Source organism: Aspergillus piperis, assembly GCF_003184755.1.
Source record: "Aspergillus piperis CBS 112811 unplaced genomic scaffold BO85scaffold_33, whole genome shotgun sequence".
Lineage (NCBI taxonomy): Eukaryota > Fungi > Ascomycota > Eurotiomycetes > Eurotiales > Aspergillaceae > Aspergillus > Aspergillus piperis.
The window spans coordinates 189,839-209,894 of NW_020291623.1; the positions used below are offsets into that span (position 1 = coordinate 189,839).

Consider the following 20,056-nt stretch of genomic DNA (forward strand, 5'->3'; position numbering starts at 1 on the left):
CCCATTTTGTCTTCACTACTGCGGAAATTGTCCAGGTAGTCAGGAGAATCCTGGTCTGTTATGCTTCCACGTAACCCGGCCCAACCAGATTCTATGGCATGGTCTCGGGTTGAAGGTGTTGGGATTTTTGAGGGAAGATTCACTGTTTCACTATCATTAGAAAAGAATAGGAAACATATACCGAGTAAAGCCGAAATGAGTTTCCTATTAGACTGGATCAAAACAGAATAAAGGGCAATCCTTCCATATACAAGGCCTTATCATCTCTTATGTAGAGCCTCGGTTCACAACAGCAAGAGGTCAATTGTGTCAAGCGGCTCAAGTTATTGACTGTATGATACAGTTCACCCTGGCCACATGACTAATCAGAGTTATACTGAAATTTTACCCGCGGACACCCGCCAAGAACCCATAGGCGGCCTCAGAAACACCCCGCGTTTTGGGAGGTCGGACTGTCTTCATGTGCTGGTGAACTTTCTGCCCAATCCATCTTGCTCTCTATCGCGTGTGCATTGTACTGATGTAGGTACGACCGTCCCACCAAGGATACAGCTAGAATGCTTTCGGCGGTAAGTGAGATCATAAAATTACTGACCCCGAGAGAACGATGCGCTGGATATAGCGTCGGCCCTTCGGGGCATCTTGAAAGTTGTCTCGATTGTCTTGGGCTCGCTAACCTATTCTAGTGTGATTTGTGCCATTCAAGGAAAGTATGAATTTACTTTACTATTAGCATTGCGCCTGCTAAAACATATGACTAGGTAAGATGTGATAGACAGGCGATATGCGCAAATTGCGTGGACGCGAGAGTTGAGTGCCGGAGAGACCGGCGGCCCAAAGCCCCATCGAAACCAAAGGCCCCATCAAGGTAATGCATTGGATTTAAGAATCGTTATAGTCTGTTACTGACTAAATAGCATCCTATCTCTTGGAGAGCGGGTTGCAAACCTGGAAAGATTGACAAACCAGCCTAGGGGGTACTGATAACGCTGTCTATTGTGTTCTCTGATTCTGACCCGTCCGCATAGAAACAGCCATAGTCCGAATGTACCCGATGCGATGTACACTGAACCTAATAATACAAACGAATCAGACAAAGAGACTTCCGCAGAGAGGAGGAAGTTGAATGCTCATACCACGCGATCGGAAAGTGCTCCCCAGGGGCATGCCGAATGGGCCACTGCTTCTGAAGATTCTTCTCACCGCGCAAAACAGGCCAAGGTTATTCTTCAGAATGAGCTGAGCATCGACAATGATCTAATACCTGACCGGCGGACAATCCTCCGCTCCGCGTTAGATCTAGTTGAAAAGGTGGCGAACAGAAAGAATTTGGACTTGGGTGAATCTTCATCGCTCAGGATGGCTGAAACCCACTACGAAGGCATTGAGGTTCCAGACCTGCCTCCACCAGAATTATTGTACATGCTTCTTCGAGGTACTTCCCTTGCCCCTTGTTTTATCCATCTCTTCTAATGTTGTGTAGAGCAATCACCGACATTGAATATTGGAAAATACGTTCAAGTTCAATGGCCTGACCATGTCACTGGCAAATCGCTGGAAAAAATGGCCATAAGGCTCCTGAACGGTGATGCCCACGGACAGCTATACCATCAGCTCTGTGTCTGTATTTATGTAAAGGCTGTATGTCATGTAGATCAGCTATCAAGGTTGTCAAACAACGCCACTCTCTTAAACCGACTTCTGGGCTCTAAGAAGGTGTATGAGTTCGCTGCCATTCGAGCGCTTAAAGAGATCGACATATGCACCACGCCAAGTTTCACGTTGGTTCAATCGCTGATATCTGGTGTGAGTACCCGCAGTGGCCCTTCGAGATTTACGGATACTTACGCCGGTGGTGCAGGCCAAATTAATGCAACAAACCGGCAGGATGGATCAATGCTGGGTGCTCAACTCGTATGCGGCACGCTTGATTGTCGCCTTGAATTATCATGAAATTGACCATTTGACCCCCGACAATGAGGAAATCTTGAGTGCAGTATTCTGGTGTTACTATCTTGACAGGACTTTGAGTTCCCTCTTTATACGGCCAATGTCGTTACCGGAGCCGTGTATGCCTCTCGACCAGATGCATCGGAAGGATGAGTCAATGGCATATGGCACCGTGGTTGAAATTATCTCGGATCTAGCTCAAGTGCAGGGCGAGTTGCTAGATATCTCCCTTAATGGGAAGCGCAGGTATGCCACTGAAATATCAGCCAGGTGCGAACACCTCCGATCAAGAATGCACGGGATACATAATAAAATGGAAGCTGTGGGTAATACTCTCGCTAAAGGTTGTACTTGCCGACTGATAAGAGAACCCCTTAGGCCGGTCACTCTATAATCGATGCCATTGTCAACGAATGGCACGGGACAGAATTTTGTTACTATGCGATTTTGGTGGACGTTCTTCGGGCACAGCTAAAGCATGACCCAAAGGCAGCAGCGTATAAAGAGTGTTTATCAGCTGCCAGGACCTCGCTACGAGCGTTTCAGCATATTCAGAATAATCTTGCAGACGTACCGGGGATCGAGGGTTCGTATCCGTCGTTCTTGACATGGTTCGTCGCTCGTGGCTGAGGGGAGATTCCTTGAAGAAACGTGACTGACACCCATATAGGACCGTTTTCTTATATCCACTCAGTCCATTCTTTGTTCTCTTCTGTAATGTGGTCCGTACCGCCGACTCCGGTGACTATATTTTGTTGCAGGAAGTCACTCAAGGGTTATCGCAATATACCGGCAACACTGATGTGATGAACATGTTAGATCTGTTAATGGCCCTTCAGAAACTTTGCGAGCCATTGTTCCAGACCGCACTGTCTCAGAATGAGCAGGGTCCGCCTGTGTCGGCGACCCATCCCACCGTGGACAGTCTTCCATATCAGGTTCTAGCTCCAGACACGGTGGATGGTGTCGGAGGCGTACAAGCCATAGGGCTCTCAACTCTGGGTGCTGCTGATCCCCAAATATTGGCAACAGAAAGCCCACTTGGCTCATCTACCGATGAATTGATGTGGCAGCTGTTCAATAGCCAACTCCCGCTGGGATGGTACGACATGGACATGTCATCCTTCAATGGGCAGTAATGGGGGTGTTCACTTTTCTAATATTTAAAATATCGAAAACGGATAGTCGATCTAATCCCTAGCAGCTTTGACAGGAATAGGGCTGTGGCTGGAATACTGTCTGGTAGTCTACTGTTTGGATGTTACGAGTACTGTACAGGCTTTTTATCTCGTGGTAGTTGTATCTTCGTTTGAGCCACTGGTAGTGGCAATAGCCTAATGAAGGCACAAAGATGATACCAGGAAGTAGGGTTGCGTATCCTTGTTGGTCACCGCGGGTGATAGAGCATTGTTTTCTATAAGTCAACCAATCCGAGTATCGCAATTCGTAAGACACTATAATGCAAATTCGGCGACCGAACACTACGATCCGCCTGTAGCAGACGTGCATGCACATCTAGAGGAGATCTGCAGTGTTGCCCGTGGCAGATTGACATAATCAGGCAGACGGAAACACGCAATGGAGAAAATCGTGCGGAAAAAGGTGAGAATCCAAGTGAAAGCAACCCTTGTGACACGGTGCTAGACTTCCCATTTTCTAAAGACCCTTGAATTTGCAAAGTCCTTGGACTGTGTCTCTCAGTCTCAAATGACTGGCCTTAGGTCAAAATGACCTGTAATTGGGCCCTACAGACTTTGGTTGCTATCTTCTACGCTACCTATCGTCGCTAACTTTAGTAAATACCAATCTACAGGGTGCTATCCATGAAACAGGGTTAGAGAGACTAAAGAAGTCGAAGTGTTACACTATACGATATGACAGCCTTGATACTAGGGGTTATCGTTTTGAAGAACATCCCTCTCTTCCCCCAAACCATTACCTAGTGTGCAGCAGACTTCAGCTCATCATAGATTTCCTTGATCAAAGCCTTCACCTGCTCATCGCTCATGGGTTGAACGCCTAAGAGATCATTGTGATTCTGCTCAAACACTCCATTATAGCCCGGGGTTGCGAGTGAATACCGGATTAAGTCCCCCACAACCGTCCAGCTGTAGTTTCCGATGGCTATGGCAGATAATTCTTCTTCAAAGGCCTTTTCCATATCCTGGCTTTTAACCTCCCAGCTATCGGGTCCAAGTGCCTCCTCTGCCAGATCGGCAATATCCTTTTGACTCTTTTGGACACTGTAGATGGAACAGTGCATATTCTTGGTTTTCTCAGCTTGAATCAGGGCATTGGCAACGGCTGTACCAACGGCAGGAAGAACGGTCAAAGGAAAGACACAGGTACCATCATTCATGAGCAAAATCTTTTTCTTGATCAAATCAATATTTAAAAAGCTCGATCGCAGACACCAGTCCAGAAAAGCACCATTAGATATGGCGGTCCAGGAAATCTTCTTATCATTGGCGATTTTCTGGAGATGATCGTAGATCTGCGCCTTGCCCCGGAAGATGGGCAGTGACCGTGTCTTGTCGTATTTAGGATGGATAGTGAACTCAGGGGCGATATAGCGATAAACTCCGGCAGCGACCGCGGCATCGATCAAGCCAATTGAAATGGTAGGGTCGGGACTGAAGATTGCATCGAGCACGGCGTCCTGACCCTGAAGAGCAAGACCTAATTCCGCAGGAGAGCTGAAATCCACCACCTTGGCCGTGACGCCAGCCGGGAAAGTGGCACCAGTCCTGCGTGTCAAGACGGTGATATTGAAGTTGCCATGACTCACCAATGCGGTCAGTATATGCGATCCGAGGTTACCGGTGGCCTGGAATCATGGATTAGTGACATGACTTCAAAGTCATTACGCATAGAAGTTCAAACCTACCCCTGCGATAACGACATTTTTGATCTGTCGGGACATTTTCAAAGTTCAATAATGCAGTTGAAGGTAGTTGGACTTGATCAGTTCTGTGTCTCTTGGGGTCTGCAGCTCTCCTCGAGGCGAAGGGGATCATTGTAGTTACTCTTTATATAGACCAACCCTTGCCTCCCCACTGACTACCTTCGGAGGCCATCTTATCTGATCCGAGGGTCTTCGCCTAGTCCCCGCTTAGTCAGCGCATGTCATGTAAGGTCATCGCAGTCCACTCAGGGAACTTCTCCATTGGGTGTATGTTGTATCCTCATGAAATACGAAAGGCTGCCAGCTGGGTTACTAATCTAGCAATAGGGGGAAGATGCGTCTGCTTCCTGCGCAAGAGAAAGACTTTGCAGTCAACAACATGCTCTCGGACTTTATGTGGGGTGGTACTATGCACAGAAAATGTGAGGTGGCAAGACTATTGATCATTTTCAATCTCAACCAAAAACCTTACAATCCATATACACGGAGTGAAACCCATACCAATCTCCAATCCGCCTGGATCAAAGCGGTACAGTGGAACAGACACAACGAGTTCCATATACGAGGCACCTTTCAGGCCCCTGTAGACACTCGATTCACGACACACCTTCCAGCAACTCACATTTACCTGCTCCATCCAGGGCTTGTCTTGGAAATCGCAATATTTATAATAGAATACTATATTATCAGCCATGTCTGAACAGAGGAAAACTACGGGTATATCTCACCCTAGATCTGAATAAAAAATCACGTCACTGGCACCTTTTATATTGGAAGAAAACAGTAGTATTTATCTTAAAAAATCCTTTATTGTTATATCGACAACACATCCTCTGTTCTCACGTACGCAGTGGGTCCTGTTATAGAACACGGCAGTCCTAGAATATGATTAGGGCGATGATGTGTGTTCTTCCAGCCATCTCAGCAGCATCTGATCTCTCTTCCTATTGAAACCATCCCAGTCCACTCTTTCTAGCCACTGAAGAGCCTCTCTCCTAAGCAAAGACACGCTTTCCTCGCTCCAATCGAATCGATGCTTCAACATGTCTTCATCCCGAGCTAGATCCGCAGGGCCAGGTCGTTCGATACGCTGGGCAAACCCATTCGAGCCTCCTCCCCCACCCAGTGAAATAGTAACAAACGGACCGGTCAACGCCCACCGAAGACCTGGACCTGATATCATTGCCGTGTCGAGATTCTTGGCGGGGACAATGCCGCAGCTGATAAAGGCTGTATGCTTCGCTGTTGATCGCACCCTGCAGACGATTGGCTACGAACCCTGGGGCTTCGTGGTGAAGCAGAATGGGCGTCTTCCCGAGGTACCGGTAGAAGTCTTGGGCCGTAGATATCGTGGTGGCACTGGTGCTCGGGTGAGGGACAAATTCCACCAGGGGGACTAGATATGGTGGATTGATAGGATGGTCAACTAGGATGCGGCTGGGGCCTTTCTGGCATCTTCAAATGAACCTCGATGCAGAGAGGCCGGAAGATGAAGAGGCGGTAATGACACCGGGTTTGGTATATTGGTCGAGCTTCTGGAGAGCCAATATCCCTCACGTACAGGGATGGCCGACCGCGCAAAGGGAAAAGCCTTTTCAGTGTATGAATACTGGCAAGTGAACAAGAAAAAGATCGCATTAAGGTAGAAGTACCTTAGCAGGTGGGACCAAACTCGGTCTCTGTCTGGCAAGCTGCTCGACGTGCTTTTAGGACCAACAACAGCTAATACTGCGGTCCCGCATGACAAACGGCGTTGGGTCAGTTAAACCAAGGTGTGGAACCTACTCGATTATCCAGCGGTTTCGTTCCCTTTGGATGAGGTTAGGAAGGAGGTCGACGTACAGCCGAACGGTTATCAGCCACGCAATGACATGGATGCCTGGAACTGAAAAATCTATGATCCCCATGTAATGAATGGCCATCCAGTCAGTTAGCAGATAATTGGGAAGACAATCAATGACGAGAAGGTTTTAGGAGCGCCGACTACTGTCGAAAAGATTTGGAAAGGAGAGAATTGATCGGCTAGACAAGAATAGATATTATGTATTTCGAATTGATTCTTCTTATGCAAAGGTCACTGTTTACCAAAGTATGTTCTGTGCCCTAAAGAGCAACCCATTGATTGGATCTTCTAAAAGCTTAGATCTATGTAAAGTAATACGATGATAGTGGTCATTAGTATGTGTATGGGGTTAATTGGAAAATCGCTGAGCGCTCTCGTCTCCCGGGATATTTTGGGGAAAGTAAATAACAGGCCAGTGTATGCTTCACTGCTAGCGCATGAACCATGCAGTTCGGCACCTATTACATTTAATTTGGGTTCTTGTATGATCCATTATGCAGATCTATACTTGCAGCTAATGCGATGTAGAGTGTGGAAATGGTAGTCTCCTTCCGTAGGTTAGGAATAGCATCTCGAACATGATTACACTATTCGATAAATTGTCCGCTAAACCCTACCCTCTATGTAAGTAAGAACTCCCGTACGATCTATCTGAGTCTTTTCCAAATCTATCTGGTACACCCACTTATCCAAACCACAGCATCAAACGTCAAAACCGTAAATCCCACCCAATTTCAGGTCCCAGACGAGGCAGGGCCTCAGCGACAGTGTTGACATCCTTGTCACCTCGTCCGCTAAGGTTGAGAACAATGTCCTGTTCGCCTTTCTTCATTTCCTTGGCGAGTTCAATAGCACCATAGACAGCGTGAGAGGACTCTAGCGCGGGAATAATACCTTCGTACATTGCCAGAGCGCGGAAGCCAGCCAGGGCCTGGGAATTAGTGGCTGCAATGAATCGGGCACTTCCACTATCCTTCCAGGAGCTGAGTTCGGGTCCTACAGCTGGGTAGTCCATACCGGCCGAGACAGAGTGTGTCTCCGAGATCTGCCCATGTTCATCCTGTAAGAGATAGGTGTATACTCCATGAAGGACTCCCTTAGTGCCACCGGACAGTGTTGCTGAATGGCGTGAGGTATCGAGGCCATCGCCACCGGCCTCCACACCCAGTATCTGGACACTTGGCTCGTCTATAAAAGGATAGAACATTCCTGATGCATTGCTGCCTCCCCCTACACAGGCTACAACAGCATCAGGAAGTTTTCCAATAGCTTGTTGCATTTGTTCTTTCGTTTCCTGCCCAATGATGGACTGGAAGGTGCGCACGATAGTAGGGAAAGGGTGAGGGCCAACAACCGAACCGAGAATATAATGGGTGGTTTCAACGTCTTTGACCCACGCACGCAATGCTTCATTCACTGCATCACGCAGGGTGCGACTACCAGATGTCACTGGTACTACTTTAGCACCGAGAAGCTTCATCCGGAACACATTCAGCGCTTGACGACGAACATCCTCGGCGCCCATGTAGACAACACATTCTATTCCGAATTTGGCGCAGACCGTCGCAGTGGCCACGCCGTGCTGACCCGCGCCCGTTTCGGCGATAACTCGTCTCTTTCCCAGTCGCCGAGCTAGTAGTACCTGGCCCAGGGCGTTATTGATCTTGTGGCTCCCAGTGTGATTAAGATCTTCCCGTTTGATCCAGATATTTGCACCACCAACCTTCTCAGTAAGATGTCGAGCAAAGTACAATCCACTCGGCCGACCCATATATGGATAATAAGAGCGGTACTCTTCCCAGAAGGCCGGGTCTTCTCGAACCGCTTCAAAGACCCGGTCTAATTCGGATAAACAACCCATCAATGATTCGGATACGTATTGGCCACCAAATTCGCCAAATCGCGTGGATGCAACTGGATTCTGCTCGGGTGTGAGGTCCGTGGTATCTGCATACGAACCCCCGGCAGCCATCGCTTGAGGCCTCGCCCCAGTCACAGGGGGTTCTAACACAGTGACCTCACGGACAATCGCACCCTGCTCATCTCGCTCGAGCCTACGCCCGGTGATACCAGATAGGTACTTCCCGACGTATTCAGCAGCACGACCGGATGGCGCAGCACCGATGTTACTGATGATCTGACTGCCAATGATACAGCCTTCAGTCAAAGCTTGTACGGATAGGAAGTGTTCTCGTGTACTGATACCAAAACCGAGAGCAATCGGTGTGTCGCGGGCATAGGTGTGGATGCAGTCAAGGAACTCAGGAAGGTTGGCGCTTAGTGACTGAGAGGCACCAGTCACACCCATTCTCGAAACAGCATAGATAAATGAATCGGCTATGCTGCATAGGGCTTTCATGCGAGGGATAGACGTAGAGGGAGCAATGAGGGGAATATAAGAAAGCCTGGCGATCTTTAGCTCAAACTAGAAAGACACACAATCATGTACGCACCCATGTGTGGCGGAGAGTCTTCTGAACCGAACAGCTTCCTCAATGGGGAGGTCCACCAGGATGAACCCATGAACGCCGGCCTGCTTGCAGTCGTGCAGCAACTTCTCCTCCCCGTAGCGAAGGACTGGATTATAGTACCCCATGAGCAGAACGGGTATCTTTAGTCCCAGTCGTCTTGCTTCTCGCACCATGTCCAATACCCCTGCGATGGTGACACCATTGGCGAGAGCGATCATATTGGCCTCTTGAATAATCGGGCCGTCTGCAATGGGGTCAGAAAACGGCATGCCCAGCTCAATCATGTCTATGCAGTCGTACAGCGTTAGATGTCATGGAAACTTGATTCGTCATGATGAATTAATAGATACTCACCTGCACCGCTGCTTTCGAGACTGAGTAGAATATCTGGTGTCTCTTCTACTGTCGGATACCCAGCGGTAACGTAGGCCCCCAGAGCAGCACGGTTCTGATGCTTCGCTTTCGCGAAGGACAGCTTAATATGCTCCATTACAGGTACGCAGTAGGTTGTTCATGCGCAAGATCGCGTAGGGTCCACGTTAACACTCAACGAAAGTCATTAACAGAGACAGACGACTGGCGTAGGCATTGTCATAGGGCTTCCGAACCCATTCTTTTTATGTCTCCTCACATCCAGTCATGACTCATCGCTACAGATTTATTTTGCCTTCCTTCGGCTCCTAAGTGGCAACGGCTTGAAATTATGGAACTTAAGCCGGACTGCCGGTGTGGGTGGGGATATGCCCCCGCTGACAAAGCGGACCGGGGGACTCGCGCTTTACAGAACAATTACAATATAAATACTCGGTATGCCGATCGCTCATCTATACCTAACTATACAATCCTACGAACGTACAACCTACAACATGGCCTCTTTCAAGTATCACGCACTTCCTGGTTTTGGAGAAGAATGTCGCGAGAAATACGGGTTTAGCGATGCCTGCATCATCGGCAATCGGCTGGTCGTCACGGGACAGAGTAAGCAGTGTACCGGAACCATGTCTGAAGACCCAGGGCTAATCAGATTGCAAAGCGGGCATGAATCCTTTGACCAGAGAGACGTCTCCCAAAATTGAGGAGCAAATTGCGCAGGCCTTCAACAACATTAATTACCTGATCATCCACACTCTCGTTCAAGAAGGTCATGCCATTGAGGAAGACAGTACTGGCTGGGATTACGTGGTCAAGCTGCGCGCGTTCTTCGTGGGATTATCTGGAATGCGCCTAGAAGCACGGGAAAATATGGTCCACTACATCAAGAAGTGGTGTCCTCGCCATCAGCCGTTGTTCACCATGGTAGGAATCGAAAGCCTGCCTTTTCCCGAGCACCTTGTGGAGTTTGAAGTTGATGTATGGATTCCTTAATATGGTGCATGCTATGGTCCAATTGCGGTTTTGACTCGTATTCCACGGAGACTGCAGAATGAAGAGGGCCTTTTGGTACTGGATTACTACAATATTGCTTTCATTTTATGTTATATATAAGTCCTCTCAAATACATCGTTGCCATCCACTTATGTTGGCTGGTAACGTAAACCACAATCGCGCGGGCCACACAGTCTGGCGGGCCACCCTGTAATACTATACAAAAGATCCTCTATAAACACCAGATATCTCAAGCATGAAAAGCCTAGGGGTGCTAAGTTTTGATATAGATTATAAGTAGTATTAGAGAGACCGCAGACTGTTTGAAAATCATTGTAAGTATATATAGTACATATAATAGCATTTTATATTACAATCAGGTGAAAGAACATAGTACTGGAAATCCAAAATAAAATGTAAAGTATTATATTTTCAATATATATTCTAAGTTATGGCAAGTTAGAATTCTCAAGCACTGTATTGGTTGATATATAATACAATTAAAAAGCTATCTCCTACATGGGATAGCAGGGTGGATCGCCTGACTGTGTGGCCGGCTCGACTGTTGGTTATGTTGTATGTGGCTGTAGCTCGGTATATGCGTCTAGGAAAGGAATATGAACGTTGTCAATCCTCTGTGTTGAGTGTTTAATCCAAGGATTCAAAAGGTGGAGACTGGGGAAGTAGTTTGTATGAAATTGGCAGAAAGAGGATCATGCCATGTAGTATGTGAACAACCCCAGTCTATAAAGTCTAGCCATACAAGAATCTACACATCCTTAACCCCTATCTACCAACGCACCCTATCCCCGTTATAATTGACAAATTGACCAGATGTGGTGGACTTTGTCGCTGCCTCAACCTGTAACGACGTCAGTAATCCTCAGCTAGTCATGATGACCAACATCCTGCATACCTGGTTGGTGATCCCAAGAACAGTATCCTGGACGGTCACCGGAGCCTTCTCTAGCCCATTGGCTTGTGCCGCGCGACTCCCCATGTCAGTCTGTACCATTCTACCCACAGGAAACAAAACGTTCTGCATCAGCATTTCTTGACTCATGATTTATGGAAGTGCGAAGGTGGACATACCCTGGATCAATTGGCAAAGCGATCAAGTACTGATTCTCCGCATCGATCTTCTTTATAAGATAGTTTCCAGCCACCTTCGACATTCCATACGCGGTGGTCAACGAAGGGATCTGTTCAATTTCATGGATACTCGCCAGGAGCGTAGAAATATAAGCAAACTTGGGAGTACTGGCTTTCTGCAGCAGCGGCGCAACAGCTCTGAACAGTCTGAGCGGTCCCAGTGTATTTACTTCAAAGTGAGTCAGCACGTCGAAGTCAGTCATTCCTACTACTGGTCCATAGTGGTTGCAAATGCCGGCATTAGCAATGACAGTATCAATATGTCCAATACTGTGCTGCGTCTGGATCTCCGATACAGCCTCTATCGCGCCCTGTGGGCTATCAGAGCTCAGACGCACGACGATCAGGCGAGAGCCTTCGCCCTTTGGCAGCTCAATGAGATCTTTCGCATTTGCAGAAGAGACGTCTCGGGCAGTACCGATAACAGTTGTGTCTGGCTGGGCAAGATAATGTGCCACAAGGCCCCTTCCGATGCCTGTAAGTTGAGTCAGCCAAGGTATGCATTATATTGCGAGGAGTCTCCGCTCACCTCGATTGGCCCCGGTGACGAGGATAACACGGCTCATTGTAAAGTATGTGCAATGGTAGTATTGATCATAAATCCGCAAAGTCAGTACTTGGTGAATCGCCGGACTTGGGGACCCATTAGCGTTAGCGGTTCTCGCTGTCCGAGATGTCCGAATTTATATTGTGATAGACTGTTCCCACAAGGGGGCGGGACGAGTCGAGCCATTAATTGCCTCACCTCGGGTTCGGCATCTCCGGATCGGAACCGAGTAAAGATAGAACAGGTGGGGTTGGCGAAGGGTTCAGCAATCTCTTCTCGGACGATGCAGTGGCTTGGAGTCTAATTAATACGAATACGTTGGTTATCCCAGGGAACTTCACACGATACAAATGTTCAGAACTCAAAGTCTGTCGGATGGGATGGTATTAGATGTTCACAGGGTTACTACATTGAGTTTATGTATCCCGCTGAGTCAGCGGTAGCAATTGCATCTTGAGATTCTTTGCTCCCATGGCAGCCCTATATAATTGTCCAGTGTCGCCTATTCTACGGCTGGTTTATTCCCTAAAATTACCTCGTACTTCACTCCAAGGCTTCACGGAATTGCAACACCATGACGGTTACAAAGCGAAATGTCGTGGTGATCGGTGCCACTGGCTCTCAGGCAAGGCTACCCATACCCACGTGCCATTAGGTGACGCAGATAGCTGATCTTGAACTATAGGGCGGAGCTGTGGTTGCGGAATTACTGGAGCACCCTCGTCTATATAATGTCCGGGCCATTACCCGTAACACCACCAAGCCTAAGGCCCAGAAGCTCGCTGCTCAGGGAGTTGAACTCTTCTGTGCCGACTTAGAGAGTGGCAGAGAGGCTCTAACCGCGGCCTTCGCTGGTGCGGATGTGATCTACGCTCTGACTGACTTCTGGCAGAAGCAGTCGGCAGCAGCTGAGATTGAACAGGGTAAGGCTATTGCGGATGCTGCTGCCGAAATCACAACGCTGCAGCACTTCATCTGGAGCGCTTTGCCAGACCCTGTTGCCCTATCAAACGGCCAATTCCGGAATGTGCATCACTGGATGGGTAAAAATATAATCACCGAGTATATCCAGACCCAGAAACCGGACCTGTGGGCAAAGACGACTACCGTTCTGTTCCCCAATTACTTTGAGAACACTTTGACCGATCCCCAGCGGTATCTGCCTGTCAAGGTGAGTTATTCTGTTCGATCGAATCATATTATATGCTCATGTACATCACGACATAGGACGCCAATGGCACCTACAACCTCAGGTTCCCGCACAGCCCGCACACGGTTCTGCCCAATGTGGCAATCGGTGATACCGGCAAGCTGGTGCACCTGGTCCTCGAAGCTGGCTCCACCTACTTCACCAAGACCATCGCATTCTGGGCTCAGGCGTTGTCTGAGGCCGACAAGCTCGCTGAGTTGGGCTCCTGTATGGTCCCCCAATAGACCCGTGGTTCATCATGCTAATTTACGCAATAGGCTACAATGTTCCGACGGACTATCACGCATCCAGCTCTAGCGAATTCCAGCAGCTTCTCATGACCCGGGACGGCATGTCGGAGGACATTGCTTTGGATTTTACCGAGCAGTTGCTGATTTTTGAAAAGTGCGGAAATGTCTACGCACGGGAGGAGTTTGTGCAAGCCAAGGACGTAGGTTAACACCTCAGTTCTCCTTCACGAGTACTACATTTGCTAACTGTGTTAGATTCCTGGACTCAAACTTCAGACCTGGTCCGAGTTCATTCGCCAGCACAAGCTGCTCTAAATAGGGTGAAGGGATAAACAAACCATTTCCAAGGATGAGGATAGACAATAAAATACAAGGCCCTTTTCGGTTCGGCTCATGTCCATCATTCATATCATTGTAAGGTACTGTTAGACGCCGAGATGCACCGGAAATAACTGTACGATGCCCACTATGATGATACGCACACATTTGTATCTGTCGAAATCCCCGTAATAATCAGAAGACGCCTGGTAATCAGGTGTAATTGCGATGAAAGTTCAAACCACTAACCTACTAAATCTAGTGGCCATTGTTTCCCCAGATTATGGTTATGGTGGAGCTGCCAAGAGCTTAAACGACACGACCCCGATTATTAAGCGGATTCGCCTCTCTGTGGGCCCTTGAGACACATCACGATCCCTTGCAGTCTATGCTTGCCCACTTGCATTCTACTCAAGCGCTGAGCCAGCGTGAAGTTATAGGCGACTAATAGTGCATTTTCTTGTTACGCGACCGATGCCGGGCAACCGCCCAAGCAAACGGCGTACGCCACTAACGCAGAAACGACGGCCGAAACCGAGACGAAGAGCATGCGACTCTTGTTCCAAGAAAAAGGTATGCATGTGTTGTTGGACACGACTCAGATCCAGTCTGACACCATATTACCGGGCTTGGCAGATCCAATGCGATGGAGAGTTCCCGCAGTGTAACTGGTGCAAGCATCATAATCTCGCCTGTACCTTCAACCGATTTCGGGCGAATTCCGACACAGGGTACGCTATGACTGCATCTAATAACGCGGCCTGATTGCGCGAGTTTCACCTCCTCTGCTCCCTTCTTTTTTTAAAAAAAAAAAAAAAAAAAAAATAATGCTATTTCACTCAATATTTCAGGCGCCGTTCAACCTTATGCGTCAGTCCAGGTGGTCCTAGCTAACTTGTTGGTAGCCACCGAGTGATTGTCGTCGCACCCGACACACCTAAGGCGGTGATCCCCAACATTGCAGATGGGCCGCAAGACCTACTTGCCCGCCCGTCATCCCAGGTCGCTGACTCCACGAGGTCGTCGAGGATTGGCAATACGTTTCTGAACAACGTCACCTACCTAAGGGGGCACCATGTATTTTCCAACGAAGGCCAGAGGTGGATTGAATCTCAGGTTGGGGAAAGCGTCAACTTTGATAAGTTGTTCTCTATGGAGCTCCGTTGGCTGAAGCCACTTCGATCGTATACGGTACCTGGGGCGGACGCCCCTGCCGGTCCGCAGCTTCCAAGTAGAGTTAACGTGGAAAAATATGTGCAGATATACGGCTCATCATCGCAGGGTCTTGTCTTCCCGGTCATCAGCCAGCCCGTCTTTGGCAAAACACTGGACCTTGCCTACAGTCACCTCCAGCTTCCTGGTTCTAACAGTGCTAAATCTTGCGTCTATGCCTTCCTCGCACTTATTTCCCTGTTTGGCATGGATGACAACATTCACGGTGCTATGGACTGTCAGTCTTATGCATCAGTGGCCCAGAGCTTTCAGATCCCGGTGATTGAGGAGATGACGGTTGACGGGTTGCAGACATTGATCATGCTGGTATGTACAAGGCTCTCCCCATGGTCCATGTTTTAAATAGCCAACAGAGTCACCAGGTACAAGTTCAATACTTTCTGGGAGATCTTCAGTCAGCAGCGGCGACATTATCCATTGCCACGCGTCTTCTGTACACACTGGAAGCCCATACCCTCCCCGCCAATAAGCCCTCTGCCCCGTATGATAAAGGTGATATGAGATGTCACCTACGTGATCTCTTCTGGCTCTGCTACTCCTTTGATAAAGACATATGTCTGAGAACGGGCCAGCCACCTTGTATCAACGATGCACATTGTGACCTTACCATGCCTCCCGATTATGTGCGGCTGCATGATCTCAATCTCCAACAGAGTTTGCCACAGGTCGACGAGCATCTGGTTCCACTTTTCCCATGGGATCTCCGTCTCTCAATGCTCAAATCAAAAGTGTACGAGGATCTTTATACCGCTCATGCCCTCCAGCAGTCCGTTACCGAGTTGCTCTCGAGCATCCGCGGCCTTGATGAGGCACTTGAGCAGTGGAGGCTATCGCTCCCTATCGAGTTCCGACCTACTCTATACTTCTCTCGGGAGACACCAGTCAGTGCCAATTTGAACACCATGGCAGTGATCCTGCGGCTCGGCTACTATCATTGTCTGACTGTCATCCACCAAGCTAGCACCAGATGCCAGATTCTAGAGGCTGATCTCGCAGGACCGAGACTTGATGGTATCGCTTCCAGTACAAAGCTTACCATCACCGCGAGTCGCTCGACGTTGTTATATCTCCACAAGGTACTACCTGTGGTAAATCCGGAGTGCTCTTGGTATGGGTTCACCGATCAGCGCTAATTCTAGCATTACTGATGGTTGCATCTCGTTTCAGGGTCGTCCTCTTTTATGCCATTACAGCCGTCTTGACCCTTTTTTGCAACATCATCTCGAACCCTCGCGATTGCGACACAAACCACAACATGGACTTGCTGCAGAACGTCCCCAGTTTGATCCGGAGTATTCCTATCCGAAAGTTAACCGCGGGTGAAGTCGTTCACCTGCAGTACCTGGACGTCTTTACCGCGGAACTCAGCAGCATTTGCGTACGTGCCATATCCAGGTCCCAACAGAACAAATACAGCCTTAATTCGCAGCATGGTGACACTACATCCACATATCCCATGCAGTAAAGAAGGAATGCTGCGGAAATCTTTTTTTTTTTTTTTTCTTATCAGGGGTATTGGAGGAGGCTATTGGCAATTGCGAATGTTTATATTATCTTATTATGGCTGGCTATATGTGAAAGCTGAATGGACTTTCGAGACTTTTCAATCCACTCATTGGCTCCATAACACTCTACAATGTAGACAACCAGAAGTCAAACCACTGTATGAAGCTTTGGAAGCTCTGCTCCTTCGCCCATTTCTCGTATGGATCGGACAAAAATGCCCGCGACTAGGTTTATCTCTTAGCATGCGTCTAGATGGCACGGACGGCTAGACTCAACTTACTGCAGATTCATGTGCAACATTGGAGAAGATATCTGCGTAATGAACTCTTTGTTTTCGTTCGTCATAATCTCAACGGCGCGGGCGCGTTGCTCCGGCATAAAGAGACTGTCTCTGTTTGGCACGGAAAATAGAATAGGCGCTTGCACTGGTCAACAGTCTATACAACACCAGCTGAATGATTCTTACCATCAATACCGAACACATGGCTCTCATTTATGAACGACGGGTGGGCGATAGCGCCAGCCCTGCAGATTCCGTCATTAGAAAGCTGGGCACACGCAAACCGCGCCCCCCAGCTGTCGGATAATTAATTACAAACATCACCCTCTACCCCCCGGGCTCATTAACTTACCAACGCCCGGCGCAAACAAATGGACTTCCCGTTTCTTCCATACTCTGCTTCGACGTCCTTTACCCACTTATCAGCAATGCGGTCGGTGAATTCCATGTGCTTGTGCTTCCAACTCTGGAAGTCAAAGGTCGGATCGTTCAACGAGCTTTGGGAATGCTTCCAAATGGGGTCCTAGGTACAGATCGTAAGTCTCTGCCATTTATGTGAGGGTCTGCCGAACTATGCAGTCATACCCCGGCGAAATAATCGACGCCCAATGTCAGATACCCGCAAGCGGCAAACGCATCCATTGTAAGAAAGTTATTGATGTGCAAGCCAAAGGCATCTGGGAAGAACAACAGAACATGTCCGTTTGACTTCGTCTCGTCCGGTGTGGCCACGTAGGTGTCCACGCCTCCAATCTGCTTGAGATTGCCTGCCGGCTCTCCTGAAAGGAAGGAACCTCTCAGACAGCAAAATTCAGCCGGCTTGGCAAGAGCTGGATCTTCTGGAGCGCTCATTGTATCTATGGCTAGTGCAGAAGCTTGGAATTAGGCTGGCTTCGTGGTTTTGTACCGGTATATGGGGTTTATAGACTGGCTTTTCCTTCGACGAGTTCGGTGTGCGCGGATCGTCGGGGCATCTTAGGGACTGCGATTTGCGAGCCGAGTTCGGGCGTATCTCCCCGATAGCGGTCGCCATTGCCCCGCGGGGATTCAACTGAGCTGTTGATGCTGTGGACGCGGACGAAGCGATACGAGCCAGCATCGTTACTTCTGCCGCTGATATGTTGCCTGCCCTTTTTAATAAACGCAACTTGCCCATGGTAAGGGATCATCATGAAGAGTCGTACCAAACACATACGTTAGCATTCTCCCACCATGAACGGCGATTCTATCAAAGACTTGCACGTGGCCATTGTCGGTAGGTCTCCATGATATGCATTGATATTTCGTGCTACTGATCGGAGACCAACTCTAGGCGCCGGTATTGGGGGACTCGCTCTGGCCATGGGCTTGGAAAAGAAAGGAGTACCCTATACAATCTATGAAGCAGTCCCGGGATTTTCAGTCGTGGGGTAAGTCCAGGCTCATAATAGTCGAACAATGGATTTTCGTTTCACACAAGGGACAGCGCGGGCATCGGGTTCGGGCCGAATGGCGAACTGGCACTGGGCATGCTGCAAGAAGGATTCCGTGCACAATACGAGAAGGTATGTGTAGGCAATAAGCCCATTGAGCCTCAGGATATCTACTATGAGGGCATGCTCTTGCAGCCAGGTTTTGGTACGCAGATCTCCTCACTTTCCTGTCTTATCAGCGTGAATTCCCGTTCACACTGTCTGTCATAGATCTTAACGAACCATGGCGCGGCAAGTCTGCCTGGGGCCACCCAAACTACGTCCGCAGAAGTGTCTGTCACTCTCCATCCACGTTAAAGCCAGCTATAGGAGCGGCACTAATGCTGAGCAGGCCCATCGCCGCGCAGTCCTTGAAATAATGACCAAATATATCTCAATTGAAAAGGTCCGTTTCAGCAAAACCGTAATGGGTGTTCAACAGCATCCAGGCAAGGTCATCTTGAAGTTTGCAGATAGCGATACTGCTGAGGCTAGTATCCTTGTTGGCGCCGATGGTATTAATAGTACGGTGAGGAAGCATGTTTTGGGACCGTTGTATCCCAGCCAGGTTGAACCGGTGTATGCCAACTCGTATTGCTACCGAGGCGTGATTCCAATATCTGAAGCCAAAGAGATATTTGGAAATCTCACCGACGTGGCCAAGATGTACGTGGGCGAAAAGCGCTGTTGTGTCACGTATATGATTTCGAAAGGCGAGGTAAGTTTGATATTTTGCTGGGTTGCGATTATGTGCTAAACGATGCCGATTTCAAAAAATTCAATTTCCTCCTCTACGCGCAGGATAATAAGCCCTAGGGACTCAAGAACTCGGTATCTCAGAAGATCAGCCATGGGGCCATGATGGCTGACTTTGAAAGCCCCGAAGCGGACGAACGATTCCGCCGCTTGCTGAGGGAGGCCAGACCGGTGAAGTGGGGATTCTTACATCATCAGTACACGTCGACATATTATCGTGATCGGGTCGTGCCTCTGGGTGACAGCGCCCATGCGTCTCTGCCGTTCCAGGCCGCTGGTGCTGGTCAGGGCTTAGAGGATTCCTTGATACTCTCTAACCTTCTGGCCAGGATATATCACGCCCCTGACCAAGGCGCAGCACTGGCACCATATATTTCTGCCGGCCTTGTAGCGTATAACGCTATTAGGCGGCCAAGGGCTCAGAAACAATTAGAGCGGGCGGGTGAAATGAGCCACATGCTTCACTTCCAGCACCCGGAAACTGGCAAAACGCTTGATAAAATAGCTTCAAAACTGCAAAGATAATGGTTTGACTGGATCTGGTTTCATGACCTGAATGCAGACATTGACGCTGCATTCCATAAAATTTACGAGGCTTTGAATGCGTAAGGTCACCTCTGATAATGTACGCTGCTTGACATGAGATAAAGCGGCGTGTATACACACCTAGTCCAAACACTCATGCTGATGGAGGTTCGGTTGTATACAGGGCGAAGATTTGACGTCAGATAATCTCACTAACTCCATGGGGGTCGGATCGCTTTTCTGTTCACTCTGTCCGATTCTGGTAGCTTTTGTTGAAATACGCATTCATACTTTGTGTCAGACCCATGTGCGCG

General features: G+C 48.7%; 10 protein-coding genes across 10 annotated transcripts; 6 read left to right on the forward strand and 4 right to left on the reverse strand.

The window, feature by feature from the left end:
• The first annotated feature begins 464 nt into the window (after window positions 1–464).
• Window positions 465–3,404, forward strand: BO85DRAFT_431964 (Zn(II)2Cys6 transcription factor). The gene is made up of 9 exons (XM_025658358.1): window positions 465–569; window positions 687–710; window positions 762–868; window positions 918–977; window positions 1,029–1,435; window positions 1,484–1,806; window positions 1,862–2,272; window positions 2,329–2,561; window positions 2,621–3,404. Exons 1-9 carry the CDS (start codon window positions 558–560, stop codon window positions 3,087–3,089), a joined length of 2,046 nt encoding a protein of 681 aa, XP_025510227.1. The 5' UTR covers window positions 465–557; the 3' UTR covers window positions 3,090–3,404.
• Window positions 3,405–3,889: 485 nt separating this feature from the next.
• Window positions 3,890–4,925, reverse strand: BO85DRAFT_431965 (aromatic alcohol reductase; the record flags this gene model as incomplete). The annotated part of the gene is made up of 2 exons (XM_025658359.1): window positions 4,838–4,925; window positions 3,890–4,777 (listed from the first exon to the last, which is right to left on the reverse strand). Exons 1-2 carry the CDS (start codon window positions 4,871–4,873, stop codon window positions 3,890–3,892), a joined length of 924 nt encoding a protein of 307 aa, XP_025510228.1. The 5' UTR covers window positions 4,874–4,925.
• Window positions 4,926–7,299: 2,374 nt separating this feature from the next.
• BO85DRAFT_507769 (tryptophan synthase) lies at window positions 7,300–9,768 on the reverse strand. Its single transcript, XM_025664417.1, has 3 exons — window positions 9,524–9,768; window positions 9,152–9,455; window positions 7,300–9,103 (listed from the first exon to the last, which is right to left on the reverse strand). Exons 1-3 carry the CDS (start codon window positions 9,657–9,659, stop codon window positions 7,408–7,410), a joined length of 2,136 nt encoding a protein of 711 aa, XP_025510229.1. The 5' UTR covers window positions 9,660–9,768; the 3' UTR covers window positions 7,300–7,407.
• Window positions 9,769–10,035: 267 nt separating this feature from the next.
• On the forward strand, window positions 10,036–10,534 carry BO85DRAFT_464068 (uncharacterized protein; the record flags this gene model as incomplete). The annotated part of the gene is made up of 2 exons (XM_025661967.1): window positions 10,036–10,147; window positions 10,194–10,534. The coding sequence occupies 2 exons, from the start codon at window positions 10,036–10,038 to the stop codon at window positions 10,532–10,534; spliced, it is 453 nt and encodes a 150-aa protein (XP_025510230.1).
• A 790-nt stretch (window positions 10,535–11,324) lies between these two features.
• BO85DRAFT_507775 (SDR family oxidoreductase) lies at window positions 11,325–12,162 on the reverse strand (the record flags this gene model as incomplete). Its single annotated transcript, XM_025664418.1, has 3 exons — window positions 11,325–11,396; window positions 11,451–11,550; window positions 11,627–12,162. Coding segments are annotated over 3 exons (708 nt in total), but the record flags the coding sequence as incomplete, so codon positions are not given.
• Window positions 12,163–12,807: 645 nt separating this feature from the next.
• Window positions 12,808–13,988, forward strand: BO85DRAFT_472836 (NmrA/HSCARG family protein; the record flags this gene model as incomplete). Its single annotated transcript, XM_025662582.1, has 5 exons — window positions 12,808–12,858; window positions 12,919–13,404; window positions 13,461–13,650; window positions 13,701–13,873; window positions 13,929–13,988. 5 exons carry the CDS (start codon window positions 12,808–12,810, stop codon window positions 13,986–13,988), a joined length of 960 nt encoding a protein of 319 aa, XP_025510232.1.
• A 582-nt stretch (window positions 13,989–14,570) lies between these two features.
• Window positions 14,571–16,357, forward strand: BO85DRAFT_507791 (Zn(II)2Cys6 transcription factor; the record flags this gene model as incomplete). The annotated part of the gene is made up of 3 exons (XM_025664419.1): window positions 14,571–14,722; window positions 14,897–15,530; window positions 15,587–16,357. 3 exons carry the CDS (start codon window positions 14,571–14,573, stop codon window positions 16,355–16,357), a joined length of 1,557 nt encoding a protein of 518 aa, XP_025510233.1.
• Window positions 16,358–16,386: 29 nt separating this feature from the next.
• BO85DRAFT_336483 (uncharacterized protein) lies at window positions 16,387–16,599 on the forward strand (the record flags this gene model as incomplete). Its single annotated transcript, XM_025655448.1, has 1 exon — window positions 16,387–16,599. A coding segment is annotated over one exon (213 nt), but the record flags the coding sequence as incomplete, so codon positions are not given.
• A 256-nt stretch (window positions 16,600–16,855) lies between these two features.
• BO85DRAFT_507792 (dienelactone hydrolase) lies at window positions 16,856–18,083 on the reverse strand (the record flags this gene model as incomplete). The annotated part of the gene is made up of 5 exons (XM_025664420.1): window positions 17,596–18,083; window positions 17,367–17,533; window positions 17,197–17,306; window positions 17,011–17,155; window positions 16,856–16,904 (listed from the first exon to the last, which is right to left on the reverse strand). The coding sequence occupies exons 1-5, from the start codon at window positions 17,860–17,862 to the stop codon at window positions 16,856–16,858; spliced, it is 738 nt and encodes a 245-aa protein (XP_025510235.1). The 5' UTR covers window positions 17,863–18,083.
• A 139-nt stretch (window positions 18,084–18,222) lies between these two features.
• BO85DRAFT_493212 (FAD-dependent oxidoreductase) lies at window positions 18,223–19,742 on the forward strand (the record flags this gene model as incomplete). The annotated part of the gene is made up of 6 exons (XM_025663818.1): window positions 18,223–18,265; window positions 18,323–18,419; window positions 18,476–18,627; window positions 18,693–18,754; window positions 18,814–19,179; window positions 19,278–19,742. The coding sequence occupies 6 exons, from the start codon at window positions 18,223–18,225 to the stop codon at window positions 19,740–19,742; spliced, it is 1,185 nt and encodes a 394-aa protein (XP_025510236.1).
• Window positions 19,743–20,056: the final 314 nt, after the last annotated feature.